General features: G+C 32.3%; 1 protein-coding gene and 1 long non-coding RNA gene across 2 annotated transcripts in view; one reads left to right on the top strand and one right to left on the bottom strand.

Moving 5' to 3' along the window:
• The window catches only part of BRINP3 (BMP/retinoic acid inducible neural specific 3), a 553,553-nt gene that overhangs the window by 297,486 nt on the left and 228,963 nt on the right, over window positions 1-27,104 (top strand). The window contains exon 4 of the mRNA XM_077157266.1: window positions 16,695-16,885. Within this exon, the coding sequence (XP_077013381.1) occupies window positions 16,695-16,885 (191 nt within the window). The remainder of the gene's footprint in view (window positions 1-16,694; window positions 16,886-27,104) is intronic.
• Window positions 21,083-27,104, bottom strand: part of LOC143680773 (uncharacterized) — a 79,776-nt gene continuing 73,754 nt past the window's right edge. The window contains exon 3 of the long non-coding RNA XR_013174172.1: window positions 21,083-21,132. This is a non-coding gene — a long non-coding RNA (uncharacterized LOC143680773). The remainder of the gene's footprint in view (window positions 21,133-27,104) is intronic.

Raw genomic sequence — 27,104 nt, 5'->3', positions numbered from 1 at the left:
CTATAATGAAATATTTTACGTCAGATAAAGTCAGTGAATGAATTACTTTCCTATAGGGAAAAATAAGTGCAAAAACACATAACATTCCCCACATTTCATTTTATAACTTCCAGAGTATTTATCAGTATAGCAATTCCTCTTGTTTCTACTTTGGATAATGGTATCTAAAATCCATCACTGCTTAACTATATGAAATAAGCCACTCAGTTTAAATAATCAATCTTGAAAAAGTTGCACTTGTAAAATATATTGATTTCTTGCTATGGAATAAATTTCATGACTTTTTTGTACTATATTTCAAAAAAATTTTAAAGTATATTTATCTACTAATTATGTGAATAAATAGTGTATGTGTGTACTGAATATGTAAATATATTTTAAAAATGGGTGACTAGGGGCAAAATAAACCCTTGAAATTATCGGACTTATGGGCATGGGGTGCGGATGTCCACTGAAAAGGATGCAAATAGGGTTATAAGTTAATTTTAAAAGACAAAGGACAAAGGAGGATGGAGACCAAAATATTTATAACAGGATTTATTTGAAAATTTATAGCAAAGTTATATGGCAATTTTAAAGGTGCCGTAATCCTCATCTCCAAATGAGGATCTCCAGAATTGTACACACTTATCCACCTAGTCATAGCCCTGGAAAGCTGCTGGTCTGTCCTCTATGAAGCCTGTCTTTCCATGACCCGAGGCGGTGAGGAGCAAAAATATGTCCTCTCTTAAGGGCAAGCAGATCCCAAGATAAACAGGAATATGATGCGATGTTACTGAGGTGTCAGTTCCTTTCCCACCCCAGGCCTTTCTATGAACTCACTGCAGCTCTGTGAACAGCAGTCAGGATTTGGATGACAGTGAGAGCTGTTCAAACAAGTACTTTTCCATGGAAAGTAGAGGAGTGAGGGGGAAAAGTACTTGTTCCATAATAAAGATGTTATTTAAAAATTTGACTGAAAAACATCCTAGAAGTAGTAAATGCCTAACATTTAAAATTTATTAACACAAAACAACTTTAAAAGATGTTTTCCATTCAGAACAGTATAAAAACAAGTCCAGTTTGGTCACTCTTTTTAGATACACAGAGCCAGTCTTCTGGAAATTTTTTCTGAAGGTGCTGCTTACGAGAACATGTCTTTTGGTTACCATATTCCTCAACCTAAGTATTTTATCCAATATTGATTTCTTTTTAAACAGAGAAAATATTTTCTTAAGTATTGGAATGAAAAAAATTCATGATGGATACATAGAATCTTATTTTACTAGAATAGTGATTGAATGTATACTACTTTAGCAACCACACAATGTATAATTAACTTTACCTTCAAAAGTAGTTCATTTAGTTTGAAAATTTTATGATATATTACTTATGTGTGTCTCTTTCAAAGAAAGAACAGAGGTCAGAATTCAGCCGCTGGAATGCAATGTGGATAGAATAACAATTAGATTTCTTCCAATTCCTTGCATCACCATATGTATAAGAAATCCAGAATAATATCATCTAATCTGAGAAATAGTCAATTCTCACTTTGCTCTGTGTGAATTATGTTGGGTATAAACCATCCACAGATAGTGTTTAATTCTACCTCATGCACTATCTTCTTTCAAACTCAATTCACAGCTTGCTTTCTAATTTTCACTTGGTATATTCTTGGGAAATACAAATTCCTCTCATTTTAGTTTAACTGTGACATAATTAAGAAAGTAAATCTGCCAATATATTCATTAACTAAGTACAAACCAATACTTGAAAATGCATGGAACTGTTTCCCTCTATTAGAACATATATTCTAACAAAAATAACTGAAATAAAGGAAAAAAATATTTTCTGAAGTTTTAAATCCAAGAGAATCATTAAAATAAATGCAATGAAGTGGGGGGAAGGGTTGCATTTAAAAGTAAATATTTACTCACAGAACTTAATTATATCACTTCATCCTCTCTCATGTTTCTCTGATAAAGGAAATGAAAAATGTGAAGTTAAAGCAATATTGTTAGTTAATTTTAATGGTTACAGGCCAGTTATCTACTAAAATGATTTGAGACCATTTATATAAATAATGAAACAGTTAAAAAGGAGAAAATGAGATTAAGATTGCTATGCCGTTTGATGTTAATAATGGTGTTCTTGGCAACCAAGGCAAAAGATAAATGTTAAGTATAATATCAGAAATGTAATTGTAATTTTTCTAGTTTTTTTATATAACACATAGGGGAGATAGATCATCTGTCCATTTGTTTGACAAATATATACTGAGTTACCTAAAACAGTGCTAAGACCCAAAATAGTTCTTAAAAGAACACTCAGAATCACTGATAAAAACAGGCATTTAAATTGTTAATTAAATTTTATTGTGGCTTAGAGTCTCATAACTTGAGTGTGGTCTATGGACATCAGCATCAGCTTCACCTTGGAAATTGTTAGAATTGCAGAATCTCAGATTCCATCCCAGATTAATGAATCAGAATCTACATTTTAACAAGATCTTCAGGTGATTTATATGCACATTAAATCTGAACAGCACTGTTTAAAGTATCTATATAAATTTAAAGTGCACTTAACTGTTCCAGGAATCACACTTCTGAGAATTAATCTGACAAAAATAATAGCAGGAGTTTGTAAAGATATGTAACAAAAATTTTCATTATAGAATTGTTGGTAAACAGCTCCCAAATTAGAAGCAACTTAATTATATTTCACTCAGGGTAGATTCAGTTCTACCTAACCGGGGACCATTTATTTCCAGTTCCCTGTTTTTTATTTTTTCATGTAATTTTATTGTGGGCAATTTTGTTTAGAAACTTTTCAGTCTTTTCTTAGGGATAACTGTTAATCATTGTAAGGTCTATTGCTTATGTTTGAAGTGTTTTGCAAAACACATTAAATTTCTTTGTCAAAGCTGTATAATGTTAGCCATTTCCTTCTTATAATATCTTGCAGATGCCAATTGGTGTTGTCAGCATGTCTGTTTCTTACTGTCTTTCTATATTTAGCACTGCTTCTTCCAGAAGACTATTTTTCTAAGATTGCTCCTTTCATATGTCTATTTGTTTCTAAAACATTCTTTTTTCCCACATAACTGTATTAGTAGAAAGATAGTTGTCATCTAAAGGTGTACCATTTAGCATGTAGAACTAGGGAAGAATGTTTATCAGTAGAAGGAACAAAGTAGACCCTATGCGAACCTGACATCTCTCCAAAATAATAGCAATGCCTGAAATATATAAGATACTAGCACAAAGAATAACGTGGTATGTTATTATCAAAATAGCATAGTTTTAGATAATATATTAACTCAGAAGTAAAACCTACAAACAGTTACTTTGCTCATATTTGTCATCGTTATTCTTGTGAAGAGAATTTCTGCTGAAATCGTAATTTTATATCAGTAAATTTCACACCACAGCAAAGCAGGCTTTAGCAATGCGATCTTCAATTTTAAGAAGTTGCATGAACAAAAAGAGTTCTTCCCTAAACAGATTTTTTTTTCTGGGTGTCCTCTATGCTTTAAATAGTAGACAACTGAAGTGCAATGGTGATGGAAGGAAGGAAGGAAGGGACACTGCAACCCTTAATAGTAAGCTTCATTGCAGTAAAAATTGAACCCCAAATGTTAGTGAACCCCAATCTTAGTACATAATGACTTGTTTCTCTCTGATATCATATGTTGACACTCTGGATCAACCTGTGATTCTGGTCTGTGTGTTTTCTCATTTGGGGAATCAAGCTGGAGGAAAAGCCTATCTTTGGGTACACTATTCTCCTAGCAGAGGGAAAGAGAAGTGAAAAGTTGGAATGCTGTGTTACTTCTTACAAATTTGTACTAGGTGAGGACATACATCTGGTTTACTCACATTCCAGTGACCATATCATTTTCCTTTCCAACAATAAGATAAAGGGAATTCAGTCATGAATTGCTCATAGTCCTTCTCTACAATGGGTCAATAGCAATTTATGCATCCATGATGGTTCAGTAAGTAATTGTAAAGAATAATGCAGTTTTTCACAACATCATTATTAATTTAAGTTAGATTAATTTACTCATTCTGTTATCCATTTCCTGTTCAAACTTTTTGTGAGTATTAATTCTATCCTCAGTAACAATATGCACAAGAATACAAATTCAGAAAACTCAAGTGAAAGGTTGAGTAATATGAAGACTTTTTAATTTCTGTTCTTCACGGACGTAAAACAGATGATTTGAAGATCAGAATAGATAAATACTAATTCTGAGCAACACAGCATAGCAAGTGTCTAATCCTATGAAACAATCATGGGATAAACATTAAAATCATGATATTTTTTCATTGCCCTCTGTTTCTCATTCTCTATGAAAACGTCCTGTAATAAGTGCTTTTAATGTCCATAAACTATCACAGTATTTTGGTTGTAAAAAACCCAGCTGCATGAATTCTATGTGGAATAATCACATCTTTTTATATACACTGCCATTAATCCTTTTCACTTTCTAACAGACTCATAATGTTGAATCATTTTCAAAATCACATTCATTTTTTCAAAATATCTGGATGTCCTTTGGTACCCATGCCTTGCTTTTGAACTACAGCTGGTTAAATAATATGAATAAAAATGACATTTGAACACAGAATTTTTTTAGCTGATTGAATAATACCATCTCAGTTTTCAAATATGAATATTGCATGGCATTTATGTAGAATTATGATCAACTTTTATAATCAAATACTTGAGGAAGATTTACAATAAAAGTTGAGAACACATTCTTCTATCTCAAGACTCTGTGAAAACCATAAAGATCATAAAAGTGAGTATTGTGCATAATTAAAAAAAAAACAAAACTCTTAAGAGAACTGAAATAGGCTTATTCTCCATGTAGAGTGAATGACCCTGTCAAAATATTTTATATATTTAACAACCTGTGTTAGTTAGATTCAGTTGTCAACTTGGCCAGGTGAGCATACCTAATTTTGTTGCTGCGGACATAAGCCAACCGTACGTGAACCTCATCTGTTGCCAATTACATCTACAGTCAGCTAGGAGGTGTGTCTGCAGCAATGAGTGACATTTGACTTAATTGGTTGGTGCTTAAATGAGAGAGCACAAAGGTAGCACGGCCTAAGCAGTTCGGCATTCCTCATCTCAGCACTTGCAGCCTAGCCCAGGCCTCTGGAGATGCAGAAAGAAGTCACCCCGGGGAAAGTTGTTGGAACCCAGGGGCCTGGAGAGAAGACCAGCAGAGACCATCCTATGCCTTCCACATAAGAAAGAACCTCAGTGGAAAGTTAGCTGCCTTTCCTCTGAAGAACTAACAAAATAAATCCCCTTTTATTAAAAGCCAATCCATCTCTGGTGTGTTGCATTCTGGTAGCTAGCAAACTAGAACACAACCCATGATTAAAAAATATGAAATTTTGCACAAGCAAACCAGCTTGCATTGAATATATCTGTCTGGTCTACTGTAAGTAAGGTCTTAAAGCAGGCATTCATAAAAGAAAGAGCAGTTCTGGGTAATGTAAACTACAGATTTAAACTACCCCACATGCTTCCCTGCAGAGAAAGCTTTTGGATACATGGATTAATGTTCCACTGTAGAGAAGAAATGTGAGCGATCTATGAATGTATTCTCTTTATTTGGTTATTGGAAATGATAATCCACCACTATCTTTAATAACTCCATACATTTTGATTACAAGATCCACTAGAAAACAATTTTGACTAAGTCTAGGTTTCTGTGGTGAAATTCAATATCTATGAAATTTCAATTTGTGAAGATTTGAAGCCTTCTCATTTACTGTTGGGCCCTAATAAAAAAGATAAAGGAAAGAAAACTAATATTTAATGTAAAATGTTACGTGTTCTGCCAGGCACTATAGAGGAATTATATTGTTTAATCTTTCCAAACATTCAAGTGAAGGATGTTGCCTTTTGTTTTGGAGATGGAAATGCCAAGAGTTTGTGTGTCTTTACCAAAGTCTCACAATCATCAAACAGAGGGACTATGAACTGCTAGAATTTGCCCTTACATACATCTGACTCCAATATTCATGGTTTCTCCACATTATGTTATTACCTCCATAAATCTTCAATTAGAGTCAGCATTTTTTTAAATCATGGAATTAATTAAAAAATGTAAAGAGTTACAATGATTTCTTTTTTGTATTTTATTTTCCCTGAGCCTGAAATACATATTTATTCTTCAGGGTAGAAGTAGGAAGGCATGTTTACCTGTAACTTACAAACAAATACGGATTCTGTTTTGGTTTACTAAAGCTTCCCAGTATGCAATATAGCAGAAATGAGCTGGCTTTTCAATGGAGATTTATTAGTTTGCAAACTCATAGTTCTAAGGCCATAAAAGCGTCCAAATTAAAGCACCAAGAAAAGAAGATAACTTCTCTGAAGAACAGCTGTTTGCACAAGGGGGTCCTCTGTCACGTAGGAATGCACATGGAAGGTATCTGCTGGTCCTTTGCTCTTAGGATCCATTGTTTTCAGCTTTTTGTTTCAGTAGCTCTCTCAGTTCCTCAGGAGGCTTTTTCTTTTTCTAAGTTTCTCTGGATATTTCACTCTGAGCTCTCTGAGTGTTCTCCTTCTTTTATCCTCATAAAGGTCTCCAGCAAAGAATTAAGACCGCCCTTGATGCGTGGGTCCTAGCTCTATCGAAACAACTTAATCAAAAGATTCCTCCCACAGGAAGGGATTAAAAGAACATGGTCTTTTCTGGGCTATATGATAGCTCCAAACTAGCACACACTGGAAAACAGAAGAAAATATTTTTGTCTCCTATAGATAGAGAATGAAAACATCATGATGATGACTATAGGCCATTATTTCCCTATGTGAATTTCTGATTCTCAAACACATCTCAGTGTTTGTTTCATTGTTCATATCACTATGAGGAGGACCACTCAAAAGAGGGAGCCTTAGTGCTTATGATATGTCATTTTCCAATCATATCATGGTGCTGTCTAATATTTGTAAAATATTCTCATCAAATTAGCTTTAATTCATTTTTAAAAATAATTATATGCTATTCTCCTCTTTCTTGGTGAAGGGGGCCCAACTGGGGTCCTATTAAGAAAAGTTTGAAGATGTAGACTATTTTACATAAAGAGTGAGGGCTTAGAGAAGGACACATTATTTAAAGGACTTTTGGGGGAAATCTTTACTCTCTGTATGTGAATACAAACAGTAAGACTATAGTTAATAAATTTCTAAAGAAGTAGGAAAGTAGGCTTCTATTCATCACAACTGAGGCAGATTAGCAAAAATGACCAGAAATGGTCAAGTATGGAATGAGTTGCAGTTCTCAGGAATTGTGGTGAGTTAACGAGAATAACAATATACAATCAATATTTGAATTCTTTCTCTATTGTAGTCACATTCTAAATCTTAGATAATATCTGATCCATGCTTACAACCTTTCTCTGAGGAAGGAACTAAAATCATGCTCATGTTACATGATGGGAAACTGAGTCTTAAATTATTCAAGATTTTCTGATCTAAATTGAAGCCAGCATTGGAACCCAAATAGACACTAAAAGCTGGGTACACTTACATCTGTTACCCACTGTAACAACTGATTCTATATTTTTCTCTCTTCTACAATCTCAAAATTCGGTGAAGGAGCTCATCCTAGTGGTAGAAATTAACTCTGTTGTCCGCAGATAAATAATTTTCATTTAATGTTTGAGGATCTGTAATGATGGGAAAAATCACTCTTATACAAAGAGAGACAGTGAATATGACTCTCTTCACATATTAAAATGGCTTTCTTGCATTTCTATCTGGCTCCAGAAGGCAAACCTAATGTTCAATAAGTCGATTGAATGAATGTTTTGAATTTAGTATGGTACAAAATTGAAAAAGAGATTAGATTTTATAAAGAACAATTAGGATTCATTCCAAGTAAAGAATCTGTAGAAAACTTTGGGGATGCAGTGAGACTGAACTTGGAAACTGAAAAAAATGAAACAAAAAACAATATATTTTCCATGTGAGATCATCTGGGAACTGCAGAATCGTCTAGAATTTTATTTTAGCCATAACATGAAAATAACAAATCCACCAATTATTTATGAATTTTTTATTCATAAATTGTGAATTAGCATGCTTTAACCTGGACCAGACAGATAATGAAAATTATGTCCACTCCTGGCATTATATTTCATTCTTAAATGAAATTAGAGACTAGTACAACAAATGACATATTCCTATAAAAAATAAAATATATAATATATAACCACCTTACTGTTACTACTATTAGTAATTCTACTTCCAAAGAGACTAAGTGAAGTTTATGTTTTACATTCACATTTATTTGTGCTCAGAACATAGAAAAAACATCTACATTCAAAACCGGTATTCTAAAGTCGCTTAAAATATTCTTTTCTTCCTGACTTTGACACATGGTTAGGAACATTGGCCTCTGATTTAATTTTTTTGGGATTTTGTTTACTTACCTGATTCAATTTCCTTTTTAAAATAAATAAAGCCTTTTTTTGGTGTGCTTCCAGTTCTTTTTAAAAAAAAAACTTTTTTATATTGTAAAATATAACATATATACAAAGCAAAGAAAGAAAAAAGCAATAATTTTCAAAACACACTTTGCAACAAGTAGTTATAACCAAAAAAAAAATAAAGAAAGAAAAAAAAGCGAAAACAAGTAGTTTTAAAACAGATCCCAGAATTTGTCGTGGGCTAAGATTCCATCATCTCAAATTTTTCCTTCTAGCTGCTCCAAAACACTGGAGATTGGAAGGAATATAAACATAGTGGTTCAGCAGCCGAATGTTCCAGTTTTTAACCACTATACCCAGATATTTTCAGTGAAGTCTTATTTCCAAAATTTCACCACCCCCTGGTCCCTCCCTTTCCCTTTAAATAAATGTTAATATGAGGTTTTGCTTTATCTTTCCAGTGTTTCTGTTTTGTAAATAAACACATGTATGCACCACATATTTATGTCTTTGTATCTTTCCCTTTTTAAGAACATGCCACTTGTGAAACATTTTTTATACAGTCTACTTGTGTCATACATAGAAATGCCTTTTAAAAGGCATTTGTGCTATTTTTCAAATATTACAAATAAAGCCTCAATGAGAAACTTTTTGCATAGGTTAGCCAGTGTTTCTTTGGGATAGATTCCTGAAAGTAAGACTGCTGAGTCAAATATTGCTAAATATTGCCGAATTCCCCTCTATATACCAGAGGGACTATTTCTCTCCAGCTTACCAGTAGAATGTTTTGTCAAATTTTTGGATTTTTGAAAATTCTGTAATTGTGAAATTATATATAGATTTAGTTTTATTTTTCATACTATGCCTTTGATTGAGTATCTTTTCAAATTTACAAAGGCTGTTTTTTATTTGTTTTTATTTTTTATCTTTTATCTGTTTTTCTATATGAATCTTCTGAGTATGTGTGTGTTAGGGTGGTTCTTGATTCCCATGTACCCTTGGAATGTTAGTTATTAGCCCTTTATCTGTTATAAAAGTTGCAATATTTCTTTCCAAACTTCCAGCAAATATAAACTTGATTTTCTTATGGTTGTTTGTACAGAGAAAAATTGATTTTACATGGTATAATTTTTGCTTTATTTTGTTTTACGGACTCTGAATTTTTAGTCATAATAATGTATTTCTATCCATGGCACTTCACCAGTTTTTTTCTGGTGAAATTTTTATGTTATTAAATATGTATACCTCCAAACTTTATGGAATTTGCTAATATCCAATAATATCTTTTATTTTTCAAATGACTATTCACTTTTCACATTGTCAAATGTTAAAAAGTCCATCCTTCCCAAAGAATGAATTTAAATCTTTAACATACACTAAATTTCCGTATGCACTTGTTTTTTTGAGGAGTTTCTCTTTCTTATTCCATTGGTGTGTCTATTTGGGTATCATTATTACGTTCTTTTAATTAATTAAACAGACTTCACAATGTGCATATGGTAAGGCATTCTTACCTTTGCCTATTCTTTTGGAAAGTTATCCTGGTGACTTTTATTAGGCTATTTTTTCCATCTAAAATTTGTAACTGACATGAGGAGTCCTAGAAACAATCCAAAAAAATGATCTATTGGGTTTTTTAATCATATTACATTAACACTATAAATCAATAGGAACAAATGACATATTATAATGTTGACTGTTCCTGTGCAAGAACAAAATATGTCTTTCCATTAATACCTATTTTGTCACTTTCAGGATTGATTTATAGTTTTGCTTATATAGGTTTTACATTTTTCTTGCTTTTTAAAATGGTATGTTTTACTCCATTATAATTTCTACCTACTTATTAATTGTATATTTCTGTCTATCGCTTTAGTAATGTTTTATTATTTCCTGCTACCTTACCAAGTTCTGTTACTGTGTCCATTGCTGTCTGTGGGTTTTCCAGATGCATCATCATATTATCTGCAAAGTGATAAAGTTTAAAGTTTTTTCTACCCATATTTCTCCAATTATATTTTTCTTTGCATTCCATTATATTTATTAATATTTTTAAAAGTAGTGCCTATATTGGGTATATTGGCCTCTTTCTAATTTTAATGGGCTTCCTCTTAGATTTCCCCATTAAGTAAGATGCTGCCTTTTAGTCTGTGGATTGAAAATTTTATCCTTTTAAGGGATTATCATAAGATTACTCATTAATTAAAAATAAGAAATGATTATAAATTTGCCTCTAATGCCTTTTAGCAGTAATAAAGTTCTATTTATATGTTGTTAATGTTTTCCACATTTGAACCATCATTGTACTCATGGAAGAATCCTAATTGGTCATGAGATATTAGTTATTAGTTATTTCTTTTTCCTTTAATTTACTGTTGGATTGTTTGCTGTTGTTTTATGGGATATTGAATCAATATTCAAAAGATGTAATGTTGTCAGTGGTTTTGTTATTTTCTGTGTATGTATGTGCTTGTATAATCTTTGCCAGCTCTTTGTGAAATTATGCACTCATTTCATAGAAAACAACTTGAAAGTCTACCTCATTTCATGCGCTTTGGAAATATTTTATTAGGTATCTTATTTTTTGATCTTTAAAATTTCTGCAAAATTCCCCTGTGAAGCCATTTGGACCTATTAAATGTTTTGTGCTTGTTTTTGTATTCATGGAGATGTTTACTGACCATTTTCAATTGGTCTGTTTAGATATTCTATCTATACTGTGGTGAATTTTAATAGATAATACACTCCTAGAACATATATTTTATCTATGCTTTCAAAATTCTTTGTGGAATATTTTACAAAATAATCATTTATGTTTTTTCTCAATATTCTCCTTTAGTTGTATGTTTACTTCAATCATTTCTTTTTGTAATTTACATAATTGAAAGGGTTGTTGGCGTGTTTTGCTGATCTTTCCCCCCCAAAAAACTGCTTTTGCCTTATTATCTCTATTCTTCTCTCTTGTTGTTTTCTAACTCAATAACACATGCTTTTATCTTTTCGGTTCATTCTTTTATTTCGTGTGAGTTTCTTTGTTGGCATTATTTTCAGTTTTAGACATATATTTAACTCATATTTTTGTGATACAGATAGCATTGGGTATATATATGCATTTTCCTCTAAGCACTCTTTTAGCTGTGTTGCTTAATTCTAATATGCAATATTTCTGTCAGTTTTTTCCCCTAGAAAGTTTGAAATTTTTGCTTGCATTTCTCAAATTTAAGAGTTATATAATAGAGAATTTTTCCTGGGGAAATCCATTTTTTATTTTGTATTAATTTTTAGTTTTATTATATTGCACTCAGAGAATGACAGTGCATTTTAAAAATAATTTATAGTCTTTACTAAAGATTTCTTTATAACAGAATATATGTTCCACTTTTATAAATTTTCTACCTCTTCTTGGATTTTTTTTCCTTTCTTAGCAATATAGGTTTAATATTTATTTATAAGATCTACCTTATTAATTTTATTGTATAGATCTTTAATCAATTCATTTTTTTATTCCCCCTGGATCTAAGTCTAAGAAATGTATGTTGAAGTCACTTTGTAGTACTTAGATATGTCTATTTCTGCATATATTTCCTGGACTTTTTTTTACTATAAAATATTTTTGTTAGAGCAACTTTGTAAAAATTTGTCTTCAGCAATATGGGGTATTTTTATTTTTCTCATTTAAAAATTTTTATTTCTCTGTTGTTTTTCTAACTCAATAACACATGAGTGTTATTTTATCTTTTTAGTTAATTCTTTTATTTCATGTGAGTTGAAATAAAATTCACATTATTTTTAGTTTTAGACATATATTTAACTCATATTTTTGTGATACAGATAGCATTGGGTATATATATGCATTTTCCTCTAAGCACTCTTTTAGCTGTATTGCTTAATTCTAATATGCAATAATAGTTCTATAATATCTGACATCAAATATTAACTCTGTTTCTCTTTACACACATTTGCAATGATGTCTTTGTCATTTTATTTTTGATCTTACTTAATCAGATACGTCCCTTGTAAATGCCAGAAGGCTGCGTTTTGCTTTGTATACCAAACTGATTTTTTTTTACAATGATTGACCTTAGGCTATTTGCATTACTATTTAAATGTCCTTTTTCTAGAATATTATTTTATATTTTATAAACAAATAGAGAACATATGTGTGCTATACTTTTTTTTTCCTGGCTCTTCTTCGCATTTCATATTGTATTTAGAAAGTTAAAATATTATTTGCTTATATAATCCTTTGGTCACTCCTATTATAAGCAATACTGAAACTGTACTTAAAGCTTCTAAAACCTCAATTGTCAATTTCTGGTGATATTCCTCTACTGAACTGATAATAACGAGGTAATAATCTAACTTATTATAGTTTCCTCTTATTTATTTTTCTCCTTGGTTTGTTATAGCTTGTATTACTTTTTATATCATCATGGACACTTATGTTCCAACCCAGTTCTTTGAGGGCTTAGGTCGGGGCAGCCCAAGAACAAAAGACACATCAGGCATGGAGTTAGACGTAAGTTTATTAGGAGTTATGGATAGAGCAGATCTTCCCTGGTGGTGGCCGGCTGTGGAAAATGAAGGTTAGTGCTCCACACAGGGGTGGGGCTAGTGCAAGGGTTTAATGAAGGTTTAGAACAAGTGTGTGAGAACAGCTTTTCAGTAGGGTCTCCTGACACGGGGGGTTGGATATCTGCGTTGATCATGAGAGGGAGGTTACACTGCCTTGCTGATGATACCACTGGTACCTTCTTTCCAACCAAGGAGGTCTGATGACCTTTGATGTCTGCTCATGGCATGTAGGTGGCTACAGGAAATAACCTGCTCTGGCTATGGAAAGGAATCCTAGGCTCTGGATCCCCACACTTGCTTATTATGTTGTCTCATTATCTCTATATTTTAATAAATCTTAATAAAATACATTCAATGTTTCATTCTGACCTTTTATACAAGTTTTGGCAATCATGTCAAGGTTGTTTTAAGCTTGTTACCAAAATGAATTCCTCAGAAAAAGCTCATGTATGGAATAGTTCAAATTCTTGGGTGTAGTTTTTTGACTATGATTTTATAACTCAAAGAAAATTTGGCTGTCCGTAGAATTCTTGTCTCACATTTTCTTTTTGGAAGCATTGGAAAAAGTTTACTTCCTTGTTTCAGTATAGACCATATTACTGCCATAATATTTTATGACATTCTGTACTCTACACTTGCCTGGTTTTATATGTTTGTCTGGATGACCACATTATTTTTTTCTTATCTTTAAATTCCAGTGAATTGATTGTGTGCACCATTGGAAGTGTTTTTTTTTTTTTTTCCCAAATGCCTTATGTTCCCTTTCAGTATGTCAATTCAAATCTTTCATTAAGAATTTTTTGTCATAAATATAAATGTTGAATATTGAATTATAATTTTTAATATATGCTTTGTTAGATGACATGCATTTTTTAAGGGACACTTCCATTATATTTATAAAAACTTATTTGATTCTGTTCTTTAAATCTTTTTCTCATGAATTCTCCCTCTTTCCCTTCTTCTCCTCCTCCTCTCCCCCCTCTTTTTCTACCCCCCCTTCTAGTTTTCCCTTACTTAATTTTCTATGGTAACCATTGCTCCTGTGTTCTTTTAAACTTTGTTTTTAGTTATTTATTTCTCTAATTCTTTCCATTGTCTAATCATAAACTTATTTGTGTTGTTTTATCAAATTTTAATCATTTATTTTATTTCTTTTACCTCATTATGAATCCTAGATAACTGTTTTCATTTGTTTCTTCTAATAGTCTTTCCATTTGGATGAAGATTCATTTCTTTTTCTGTTCTTAAAATAATTTTTGGAGGTTAGATCATAGTCCCTTTTTGTTCTACTTGTTTAAATGGGTTATGTTTTTTAGCAGGAGGGATTAGCCACCCCAGTTTTAAAATCAAAGACTTCATCCTATGTATTACTGTAGAATCCACAAAATATCCTATATCAATGTAGCTACTTGAATCTCTGAGTTACATCAAGTTCCAAAAAATATTTCCTTCTCCACTCCTGTCTTAGCCCTTGATATCTACAAGCGTTTTCTAATATAGATATGATAATTTCCTCACAGTTTTGCTTCTATTGGGGCTGTTTCTATAAACTAGCTGAATTACTTTGTCTCTAACTCAGAGTTATGTCCTGCTCGTTTTGTTTTATATGTCCAGTCACTTTCTCTCATAAACAGTCTCTTTCTTTAAGGAAGAACATATTTTCATAAAGTATATGAAAATTGTGATTTCTTAGTCCACAAACAGCACTGTTGCTTTTTCTATATCTCAGCACAGGCTATTCATGTGTTTTTTAAAATATTTTTTCACAACATGGCATATGGGTGAGTTTTCCTCTAATTCTTTGTTCATTCTGAGATGCACTCAAATTTTTGCACAGGATTGATCTTCTGGGGGTAAATAATTATTGAGGATTTTCTGTTTCTATGTCATTTTAGGTCTGTATTCCCTTTCACTTTTGGATGTCCCACCCCAAGCTGTTTATCATTCACATGCCCTAATGCTGTTCATGATTTTTCCCACTCATTTGTATTCTTGAGGGATATTATTTTCTGAAGCTATCCTAGTCAGTTTGCTTGATTTCCAGTATATATTTTGGGTCCAAATATAAGCTGGGCATTGATTTTTTTAAAACCATCTGTTGATATCTTGCACAGATATCAGTTAACATGATTTCTTGAACCTAAGTTTGAATTCTTACTTAGGATTAGCTTTTATATGGGCAAAGTCAATGTAAAATTGATATTATTTTTAAGATGGAGAGAAAATGCAAAATCTTCTAATAGACAATCTTATGTGGCCTTTTATAACACTAGCTTGTTAGTTTTAAAGTGGGAAAATGGGTTCCTGAGAAAACTTGACAAATATCAAGTTTGGCAATTGTGCTAGATGACCATGTAAAAATATGGAAGGCTGAAGATTTCAAGTTCTTATTGTTAAATCGAAGTAACATTGATGTTTTTCCTCAGCATTTGAACATTAAAAATTGCAGTTTATAGTGTTAGATACTTAAAATTTTGACTTTGAGAATCCGTTGTCATTACCTTAAATAGGTAGATTTGTGATGTTCATAAACCATATTAACAAAAAAAATAAATATAACATTATTTGTAACAGAATTCTTAGTTTATTAGTAATAGAGTAAAAATACTGTTTAGGTGCTTCTGTTTAAAGTCATTGTATTTTAATTTTTTTCAGTTGTTTTTCCTATACTACAAAACACTAGACTTCTTTTCCCTGAGTGTTCTCTGTTTTCAGAATAAAACCTAGATAACATAACATATATCAGTACAAACTAAAGCAAACCTTTGGTTATCTGTATAAAAATAAATTATAACACCATGGAAAATATGAATAATTTATTATCTTATAACAATTTATTGGAACTTATATGTGTGCTTACATTTATGATTAAATGGGGCTCTAACTGATAATCAAACATTATACAATAGTTTGGGAGAAGCAGATACAGGAGAAGCAAGGAAAATTCAGACTTCATCGCTTCTCCCTATTAAACACTCAAGAAGTAAACACCTAATTATAACTGAAAGCAGCTTCATGTATCCTTCCCTGGCTTGTCCACTTCTTCTGGTAAGAATCCTCCTTAATCACGCTATCACGAGCCATATTTAACAAATAATTTCCACATGTTTTAAAAATGTCCCCATGTTGAACAGACTGTGAAAGGTGGGTTTACTTTTAATCATATGTGTGTGTATTTATTTATGTTTTATAGACACACCTATGCCTTCACTGCGTTTTAAATGCATAGTTGAAAACTGCTAAACTTTGGTGATACGCATTACCATGTTTCCATTTTTCCAGTCATGCTATTCTGTGACCAAAAGTTTTGAGTAACTACAGTTTCTTATTATGTAAGCCTCATGCTCATTCTACATATTATCTTAATTTGCTTTGGATTCATATGAGTGTTAGGTAAGCTAAACTATATATGAAAGTCAGTGAAAGCTAGAGAAATCATCCCACAAAAGCTAGCTATGAACCAGTTCCCGAAATATGTGTTGAGAATCTACCAGGTCTCAGGCCTTTCTCTACGTGCTTGGTAAATATCCATGAGCAAAAATTGCTAGATTCCTTCTCTTCATTTTACTTCTCAATGCCTTGTTTCATTATGATCATAAACTAAGCTTCCCCTCCGACAGATAACTGAAAATTGTTTTTATGTGGAAAATGGAGTAATTTTAACTGTTATTAATGCAGGAGAGGAGTCACTCACAATTTTTGTGGACAAGCGGAAGCTGAGCAAACGGTCTGAAGGAAGTGACTCTGGCACCAATAGCTCTTCCGTCACTCTGGAGACGCTACATCAACTAGCTGCTTCCTATTTTATTGACAGAGATAGCACCCTCAGGAGACTGCACCACATCCAAATTGCATCCACTGCCATAAAGGTATGAATGTGTTTACCTTAAAATTATGTCATTCCATTGTTCTACCAATATCTAAAATACATTTCTATATATTTGCATGTCCTGCTGATTTTTAAAATGGTTACAAAATTATTCTAACATTTCCATCTGTTTTGATTTATGTTTAACACAAAGTTGTCTGTACTTTGATGCAATTTTTCACTTTATAACTGGGTCAAGTGTTTTCATAGCAAGTATAAATTGAAATACACTGGAATTGTATAAATTTAACTTGTGGTGCCCAGACTCTCTCACAAGTTGGACATCAATAACCTTCATTCTAATACCACTGATTTATTTTGTAATCCTTCATATTTTAATTTACGCATTTGAAAACATTATCCTAAGAAGGGGGCTCAAAGTGGTCCATGGCAAAAAAAAACATAATAGAGTCCTGGTTTAGGGCATATTTCTCCCCAATATTTTAAAGATACAACTACGAAGTATAAGTATTTAGCTAGATGTGCCATAATCTAGAATCAGTGGATTGACTCCATATGTTCAATAAACTCCTTTGCTTTTGTACTAAGATTGACTTTATCAAAACTGAGAAAAAAAGGAGAATTATAGAGCATTTCATTTTCTCCAGAAAAAAAAAGGAAGATAGAAAGATGCTATAGTCTCCCAAACAATAAAATTTTTAGACATATTTCTTTCACAGTTCAGGTCACTGTGCTATTGTGTTTGGTGAGAGATCATTGCAAAACTAACAGAGACAACACAGAGTGATTGTTGACAAAGGTAACACGAGCAAAATAAAATATAAAGAACATTTCACTGTTGCATATGTAATATTTAATAGTTAATTACAAAAGCAGTCGTTAAATATGTAATTTTATTGCTTTGTGAGACTAAAACTAACTTACCATTTGAGTATTATGTTGGGCATGCAAGGAAAATTAACCCTATGGAATGTCTTTTATCCAAGATGTATCGGGGAGTATGAAAGGTGATATGGAATTATCTTTAACTTAAGGATTACACAAACACTGCAGCAAAGTCCATACACATCTTCAATGTTGTTAATGGATGGGGTTGGGAAAAAGGCTTCTGTAGATGTAAGTTACACAATTATAGTTTACTTCTGACATGTGGGACTAATGTATTGAGTAAGCAAGCTTATAACTAGCATTTGTGGAAAATACTAAATTTATATTTATATCATATTTATTTAAATTAAATATATTTATTTATATTATACAGTAAACTATAATACTAGTATAAATAGAATAGTTAAAAATGTAGGCAGCTCAAATGCAGATGATCATTTAATTTTACAATTTTTTAAGGTAGGATAAAGATAGGTATTTAGCTTAAGTTTGTTCATTACAAATAGATGTTTCCAGAAATCAATTTTAATTATAAGAAGAGTAAACAAATAAAACTATATTTTCTCATAGAAGGTATGGTTGTACGTACTTATTATATGGCTATTGATTTCTTTTGCTCAGCATTAATGGAATTATACAATAGAGTTTTTGAACCCATATTAACTAAGAAATAGTCATATATGGTTCATATCAAAATGTAGTGACTATTTGTAATAATTCTTTTCTCCCAAAAGAGAATTATATGTTGCAAATATAAACATTTTAATGCAAAGACTATATTATGCAGACATTATTTTTATACCCTAGTGATAAACATGGGCATAAGTCTTCATGAAGCTTTTAATCAATCTTTGTAGTATAAATGCACCCCAAAGAAAAAGTGATTTTTATAGAAAGCGGGTAATATAAGATTAACTCTGGGGAGGAGAAAAGAATAACGTGGAAAAATGGGAGATTGAAAAAAAAGTAGCTTAATCTGAGAGGGATACTGGGAATGTCCATTTTCCATTCACCATGGAAAGGAGTTCCAGAGCACGTAATAGAAATATTTTAAAGTGAGTGTAGAGTGTGTAGAAATGGGTAGAAAGAGTGGGGCTTTAGATAAGGGAGAGAAAATAGAGGGCAGTATAGGGATGTGTTCTAGTTTGTTAGCTGCCGGAATGCAATATACCAGGAACAGAATGGCTTCTTAAAAGGGGAATTTAATAAGTTGCTAGTTTACAGTTTTAAGTCCACCCCCAATTAAAACAAGTCTATAGAAATGTCCAATCAAAGGCATCCAGGGAAAGATACCTTGGTTCAAGAAGGTCAATTCAATTCAGGGTTTCTCTCTCAAATGAGAAGGTACATGGCGAGCACAGTCAGAGTTTCTCTCTCATCTGGAAGGGCACATGGCGAACATGGCATCATCTGCTAGCTTTCTCTCCTGGCTTCCTGTTTCAGGAAACTCCCCGGAAGACATTTTCCTTCGTCATCTCCAAAGGTAGCTGGCTGGTGGACTCTCTGCTTCTCGTGGCTCTGTCATTCTGTTCTCTCTCAGAATTTCCCTCATTCTCCAAAATGTTTCCTCTTTTACAGAACTCCAGAAACTAATCAAGACCCACCTACAATGGGTGGAGACACATCTCTGCCTAACCCAGTTTAACAACCACTCTTGATTGAGTCACATCTTCAGAGAGATAATCTGATTAAAGTTTCACACATACACTATTAAATAGGCAATAGAAGAAATGGCAGCCTTTACCCAATGGGATTAAGATTAAAAAATGGCTTTTCTGGGGTACATACATCATTTCAAACCAGCACAGGATGATACAGGGGTGGATTGTTGGGGGTGGGGGACAGGATTTGAACAAAGTATCCATATCTTGTGTTGTAACTGAAGAAAACAGGAAATGAAGTATGTGTGCCAGTTAGCAACAAGGTGGCTAAGAATGTAGTGGCAAAAATGGGTGCCAACTTGAGTTGGTGAGGAGTGGGAGAGAGAGTAAAGTAAGCAGAACTTTCCAGATTTATTTTATGCCTCAGTGGGGTTCCTTTTCTAGGTAGTTGCAATTTTCAGCAATTGGTAATCCTCAGGTCCAAAATTAGCTGCAGTCTTGGTTGTACTGAAAGTTCCAGGGAAGGGCTCTGTGCTAAGGCTTGCAAATCCATATATTCAAGCAAGAATGAAGTAGAACACCTGGTATCCAAATCACTTCAGGTGTACAAGCTCCCTGAATTACATGCAGACTTTTATGTGCCTGAACATTTTTCTTTCTTCTGGAGACTTTTTATTTTCATTAGTTATTGAAGTGTCTGTTCGTGGATAAAATGTGTCTCTCCTCAAGTATAAGTCTGTCTAACATTGCAAATGCTGCGGTAAATTGATTATGAATGGATGGAGGACGGGGAGGGGTAAGTGAGCTTACTTATGAAATAATTTTTTGTTGAATAAATAAGTTAATGCAAATTGCTTTTGTAATGTCTTGAAGTCAGGACCTTAACTCCTTTATTAAATCTCTAAAGGTTCCAAATGCATTGCTTTTGTATTTTAAATAATCAAATTAAGTGCAGCAAGAGCCACCATTTCTTTGGGTACTACCTTCCGTTAAGAACCACATAGTAGGCATTTAATTAGTTAATGAAAGTTAAGTGCAGCTGTGTCTTGGGTCACAGAATTTTGAAGATGGAGTCTGCTAAAAATAAAGTCAAATAAGATCATTATCAGATAACAGCAAAATATAATTAAATCTGCTAAATAAGCCAGCTTTTATCATGCTTATTCTTACAATAACACAAAAGATTTGGGCAATTAGTGTTAACTATGAGCCAGTTTCTAGAAAATGGAATAGAGCATGTTGTTTTTATCTCTTATAATTATGATGTAAATGCTAACTGTAGTTCAGCAACACATCTGTAAATAAGAAATGACTGTCTCAAAACCTCTCTAGTAGTTTAATTTCCATACTCTTGTATTAATGACATTTATATCAATATTATTTCTTATATTTCTCATATTATTTCTAAACCAATAACATGTAAAATATAATATCTAAAACTGGCCATTATTTTAAGAAGATTAAATTCAAATGACTCATTATCTAAAAGATCACACTAACATATTCTTCAGGCTTATTTTGAAATAGTCTAATAAACTTTACTATTATGTCATTGACAGTGATGAGAAAATCAAAACATGTTGTACATTTGGGGAAAAATGTAAACCATCGCCTGACTTATGGCATGGCCTATGCATTTGCTTAATATTTTAAGTTTTATAAATCAGATTATATGGGTTTGGTGGGGACAGTCAGTTTCCTCTCTCCTCCATAATTAAGCCTCTGGTGAGGAGCTACATAGTTTACCTGAAAGTTTCAAGTGATGTTGAAAGAGGCTCCACAGCTTGGATCTGTATTTCTGAAGTTAAAAAAAAAAAAAAAAAATTAAAAGTTAAAAAGGTATTTTTTAAAATTAGGCCTGATACTAATTTTCTACGAAGCACTTTTTCGAATTTTATTAAAATATATTTACATATCACACAAAACATCCAAAGTATACAATTATTGGCTCATATATCATCACATAGTTATGCATAAATCGCTATGATCAATTTTAGAACATTTTTATTTCTCCAGACCAGAAATAAAAATAAAATATAAAACCCAAACCCGTTATCCTCCCTATTGTTGAACCATAGTATCGGTGCAGTAAATTTGTTTTTGCTAATGAAAGAAATATTAAAATATTACTGTCATATATAGTCCATGGTTTGTAATAGCTATGTTTTTTCCCATACACCCCTCTATTTTTTTTACATTTGTAGTAGTTCATGCAAAAACTTATTTATATTTTTAGTGTTAATCGGTGACATACATGAGTTTACACAACCACTTTCAATCAAATTCACCTACAATATGTCATTTGTACCTATAATACCATTAACGAACTACCATCACCTCTATTCATTCCCAAACATTTATGTTCAACCTCGTTAACAATTCTGTACATATTAAGTAACCAATCCCTCTTCTCTAGCTTCTGTCGATCTCTAGGTACCCTGTAGGCTACATTTTAGGAGTTCACATATTCTGTTTAGTTCATGTAAGTAATGCAAAAGGACAGATATTGTATGATTTCACTAAGAAACATTTTTGATAATTAAATTATTTTCCTTTTGAGAGTAAAATCAGTAAAGTCTAATGAGTGATTTTAATTTATTTTACTTCTATTTGTCCAACATAATTTACTTTAAGAAGACCCAAGATATGAAAATGTACAAGTAAGCCCTTCATAATTATTAGAGATTTTTATTTCATGCATTATTTTCACTTTCAGAAAGTATCACCTTTGTTTCCCTTTTATATGGAAAACTCATTAGGGTTATAAAGGTGATTTAATTTATATACAAATGTAATGAATTTTGTACAATCAGTGATCTTTAAGAAGTTGAACAATTTTGATCAAGATGACCAGAACTCTGAAATTTTTGCATGCATGTACTTACCTGACTCAAAGTTTCTTAGCACATATATTCAATGTAGGTCTTGTAAATTTAGTTTCATGATTTTATTCATAAGAGCAAAATTTCCATAATGATAAGAATCATATATTTTTTGTATTCTGAACTATCATATGATTGGCAATAATTTTACACGTTATATTACAGATACATATTTCATGGTGTAATGCCCTCTCTCCTTTTGTTTCACAGGCCTAATTTGTTGTAGGTCGAAAGAGGAACACTTTTTAAAAAATGCTTGTCTTTTAATCAAACTAGCTTATATAGTAGCTGCCAAACTTTAAAAACTAGTCGAATGAAATTGGTCATTCTTGTTTGGACTAAATCAAGTCTATAAAAATCAGGAAATATTTTTAAACTTCCATTTGTCGTGCTTTTCATGCATCTCTTTCATTCAACTGTTCATTTTCCTAACTGTTCCTAGTCTAAGATGTTTTCTCTGGTGTCAAGACCTATACTTTTTGACTCTATCTTGTTTTATTTGTTCTCTGCTATCACACATCTCAGTGGTTATGTAGTCCTCAATCAAGATACATCTTGTGTTTATCTTTCATGTGATAAAATAAGTATAACTTTATTTTCTACACTGTACTTGGTGCAAACTAATTATTATTATTTTTTCGTTTGCAAAGAATATTTGAAGTGAGCAGATTGAACAAAAATAAAATAAAACAAAGTAAGTTAAATAAAATTAAACATCTCTTAGGTAGACTGACCTGCTTCTAACCAAGTAAGAGTAACAGAGACTGGATTCATCCTCTTATCCAATATAGCCTTAATTAATTAATGTAAATAAAACAGAAAATATAGAAAACAATCTTTTGAAGGTACTGAACGTTAGGCAACAAAAGACAGTTATTCCTGATAGATGGGAATACCCCTGATTGCCCCAGATTATTGACTTGAATCTGCAGGAAGCATCACAAAGAGAGAGAATCCAGGCAGATTCTAAAAGATTCTATAAGTTGAAGATACTGAGCTAATAGTTTGGTGAAATCTAAACTATACTAGTTTTTTTTTGACAAAATAGTGAAAAGGAGAAATCTATGCCGAGAAGGAACCATAAAGATCTGCATTTAGGCCCTTACTAGCAAAATTTCAATATACATGAAACAAAAAAAATGATAGGCTAGCCAAGAAATATAGAGATATTCATCATTATAGAAAGGTATTTTAACCACCTTATTTCAACCATTAATAGAAAAAATAGAACATCAACAAATACATTTAAGCAATTCTATCAACTGATTTGAACTATTTGATGTTTATAGAACACCTCAACTCAAAACAGTAGAAAACATATTGTTTTTCAAGTGTGCATAGAATATTTACAAAGATGGGCAATATTTTGTGTCATAAAATAAGTTTTAATAGATTTATAGAGGTTTAATCCATGAAAATTTATAAACAATAAAGAGATTTCTGAGAAATCCTGAAATAAATATTTTAAAACTAAGTAATAAACTTTCAAATGATCTATGAATCAAAGAAGAAAAAATGGGATAAGAAATTATTTGGAACCAAATGAAATGAAAACACAATATATCGGAATTTGTTTAGAGGAGAATTTACAGCAAACAATGTTTTCATTAGAAAATAACAAAAGTTTGAAACCAGTGACCTCACATTCAGTCTTAAGACACTAGAAAAAGATGAGAAAGATAAGCCTAAAAAAACTAAATCTTAAAAAATAGATCACAATGGAAATCAATGCAGTGACAGACAGAAGTGATGGAGAAAAATTAATTGGTACAGAATCGTCACTTCCGTATGCGGTGCTGGAAGATTGAATATCCATATCCAAGAGAAAGAAACAGGATCCCTATCTTATACAAAAATTGACTCAAGTTGGGTCAAGGTGCCAATTATAAGAACTGGGACTGTAAAACTTCTGGAAGAATATATAGGGAAGTATCTTCAAGATTTTGTGATACTTGGAGATTTGTTAGAATGGATACCCAAAGCACAATCAATGAAACAAGGACTAGATGATTGGGACCTCTTCAAAACTGAATATTTTTGTGCAAAAAAGGATGTGGTCAGAAGGTGAAAAGTCAGCCTACTCAAGAGGAGAAAATATTTTGAAACCACATATCTGGCATGGGTTTAATAGCCAGGATATATAAAAAATCCTACAACTTAACAATAAAAAAGCCACTCAATTTAAAGATGGATAAAAGACTTGAAAAGACATTTTCCTAAAAAAGGAGTACACATCACCAAAAAAGCACGTAAAAAGATATTCAACATCTATCAGCTATCAGGGAAATGCAAATCAAAATGACAATGAGATATCATTTCTCACTTAACAGAATGGACCTTATCAAAAAAAGCGGAAAACTTCAAGTGTTGGTGAGGAAGTGGAAAGGACAAATATTGTATGATCTCACTAATATGAGCTAACTACAATAAACAATAAACAAATGCACACAGTTGGAGTCAAGAATAAAGGTTTCCAGGAAATAGAATGTGGGTAGAAAATGGGGAGTGGATACTTAATGTGTGCAGGATTTTTAACTGGGTTGAATTTGAATGTTTGAAAATGGCTGGAAGTGATAGCATGGTATGGTAAGTGAAATTAATGCACTGAATTATGCTCATGATTGTGATTTAAAGGGGATAGTCGGAGTAAAGTATGTCAGTAGAAAGGGAAAATGAGAGGGTAAACATGGGTTATATAACATAGTGAATCTTGTAGTGCCTGATAACTGTGATTGATGATACAGTGAACCATTGATCGCACACTTTGGATGTAATGCATGATATGTGAATATATCTCAATAAAACTATTGGAAAAAAATAAAAAAATAAACAAAACCCACAAAATTATCGGGTCTTCAAAAAAAAAGAAATCACTCAACGGGGATTGAGTATATTAATGTGAAAATCCCTGCTGAACACTCTCCAGTGAAGTGGTGAAAACTACTTAAACAACAACAAATATTTGAAACCTCTGGAAATGGCCCTAAAGGTGAATAGCAAATGGAGAAATACCTGTTCAAAACACCTATAGGAATTTGTTAAGAAAGGCAAGAATCTGTGTATTTGAACCAATATTGCTCACTTTCTCTACCCTCACAGATAAGCAAGGCAGAGACCGCATTTCAGAGTACTGCAGCCAAGAACCCAGGGCTCCTTCTCCCCAAATATCTCAGCTGCATCGCTTTCTTCCTGGGAGGAGCAAGATGTCAGTGTTGCTCATCCTACCCCAAGCTTCCTTTGGATGAGATTAAATATAGGTTGAGTATTGATAGATGGAGCCTCCATTTTCCACCAACCCCTAAACATTCAGTGGAGGCTCCAACTTTCACATGGCACACTGAAAACATGCAGAGATTTTGTCTACTTTTGCTTAAAACAGGCTATAAAACAAATAGCTCCTATTTGCTCCTCAATGGAACCAATATAATTTTCAACATAGAAGAATTTCATGCCTAAAGGTACAACGTAGATGAATGGAGGTTGTAGTGAAATGCAATCGAGAAGAGATTCAAGATACAGCTGAACTGTGGGATAGTTGGTCTCCAGGAGAGAATCAAGGAAATAGTCCTGCTGGGGGCAAAAAGAAAATTAAACACTGACTTCAAACTATTCCTTTAAAGAAGCTAGAATTTAATTTGATGAGTTTATATATATATATATATAACAATTATGCTTCAGGGAGTTTTAAAAGCAATAGCATAATCAACCAAATACTGGTAGAGTTTAACTGCAGGATATGGTCACAGAAAAGAGGAAAACAGTCTTACAATAACCACTGTCATCCCAAGGTGATTGCGGGCATATCCAAGTCTGCACCTACCGAAGAAAGATTATCATAAGCTGAATATTGTTGAAGAGGGAAGGTACAGATTTCATTTAAAAAAATTCCAGACAATTACCAAATAAATAAACAAGCAAATAATAATAACTAGCCCCAGAGGGAGAGTAGTACCCAAGTTGCTGCAACATATTATCTAAAAAGTCCAGTTTTCAACAAAAGATCATGAGGCATGCAAAAAATAGGACAGTATCACCCGTACACTGGTGGGAAAAAAGCGATTGTTTGTGAGAGAAATGAGATGTCAGATTTATCATATAAAAAGAGTTTAAAGTAGCCATTATAAAAATGTTCACAGAACTAAAATAAAGATGATTAAATAATTAAAGGAAGATCTGATGACAATGTTACACCAAAAAGAGAATATCAACAAAGAGATAGAACTTGTTTTTTAAAAGAACCAAAGAAAATTATGGAGTTAAAAATTATAACTGAAATAAAAATCAACCAGTGGAGCTCAACAGTAGATTTAACTGGCAAAAGAAAGAGTAAACTAACTTGAAGGTAGATCAGTAGAGTTTATGCAAACTGAAGAAGAAAAAGAAAAGAATGAATAACAATGAAGAGATCACCACAGAAATGTGGAATACTACTAAATAAATAAATAAACATGCAAAATTTGAGTACTGGGAGAAAAGAAGAAACTCAAAAGAGCAAGAAGCAGAATAAAATAAACTAAAAATAATGGTCAGAAATGTCCCAACTTGATGGAAAAACAATAACCTACAATAAGCTCAATGAACTCCAATTATGAACAAAGATATCCACTAATAAATACATCATGTTAAAATTGCTGAAATTCAAAGACAAGGAGAAAATCTTGAAATCAACAAGAGAAAAAAAATGAGTTTTTATAAAAAAGGGTATGCCAATAAAATTAAGAGCTGACTTTTCAGCAGAAACAAAGGGTTCCAGGACACAGTGAGAGGACATAGTCAAGTGCTCAAATAATAATAAAACAAACTGTCAAACAAATATCCTGCATCAAGCAAATATATCTCTAGAAAATGAATGTGAAACAAAGACTTTCTCTGATAAATAAAAACTGGG

Source organism: Tamandua tetradactyla, chromosome 4 (genome assembly GCF_023851605.1).
Source record: "Tamandua tetradactyla isolate mTamTet1 chromosome 4, mTamTet1.pri, whole genome shotgun sequence".
In the NCBI taxonomy this organism is placed as follows: Eukaryota; Metazoa; Chordata; class Mammalia; order Pilosa; family Myrmecophagidae; genus Tamandua; species Tamandua tetradactyla.
The sequence above is the reverse complement of the archived record's forward strand: the minus strand, read 5'-3'. Positions and strand labels throughout refer to the sequence as shown.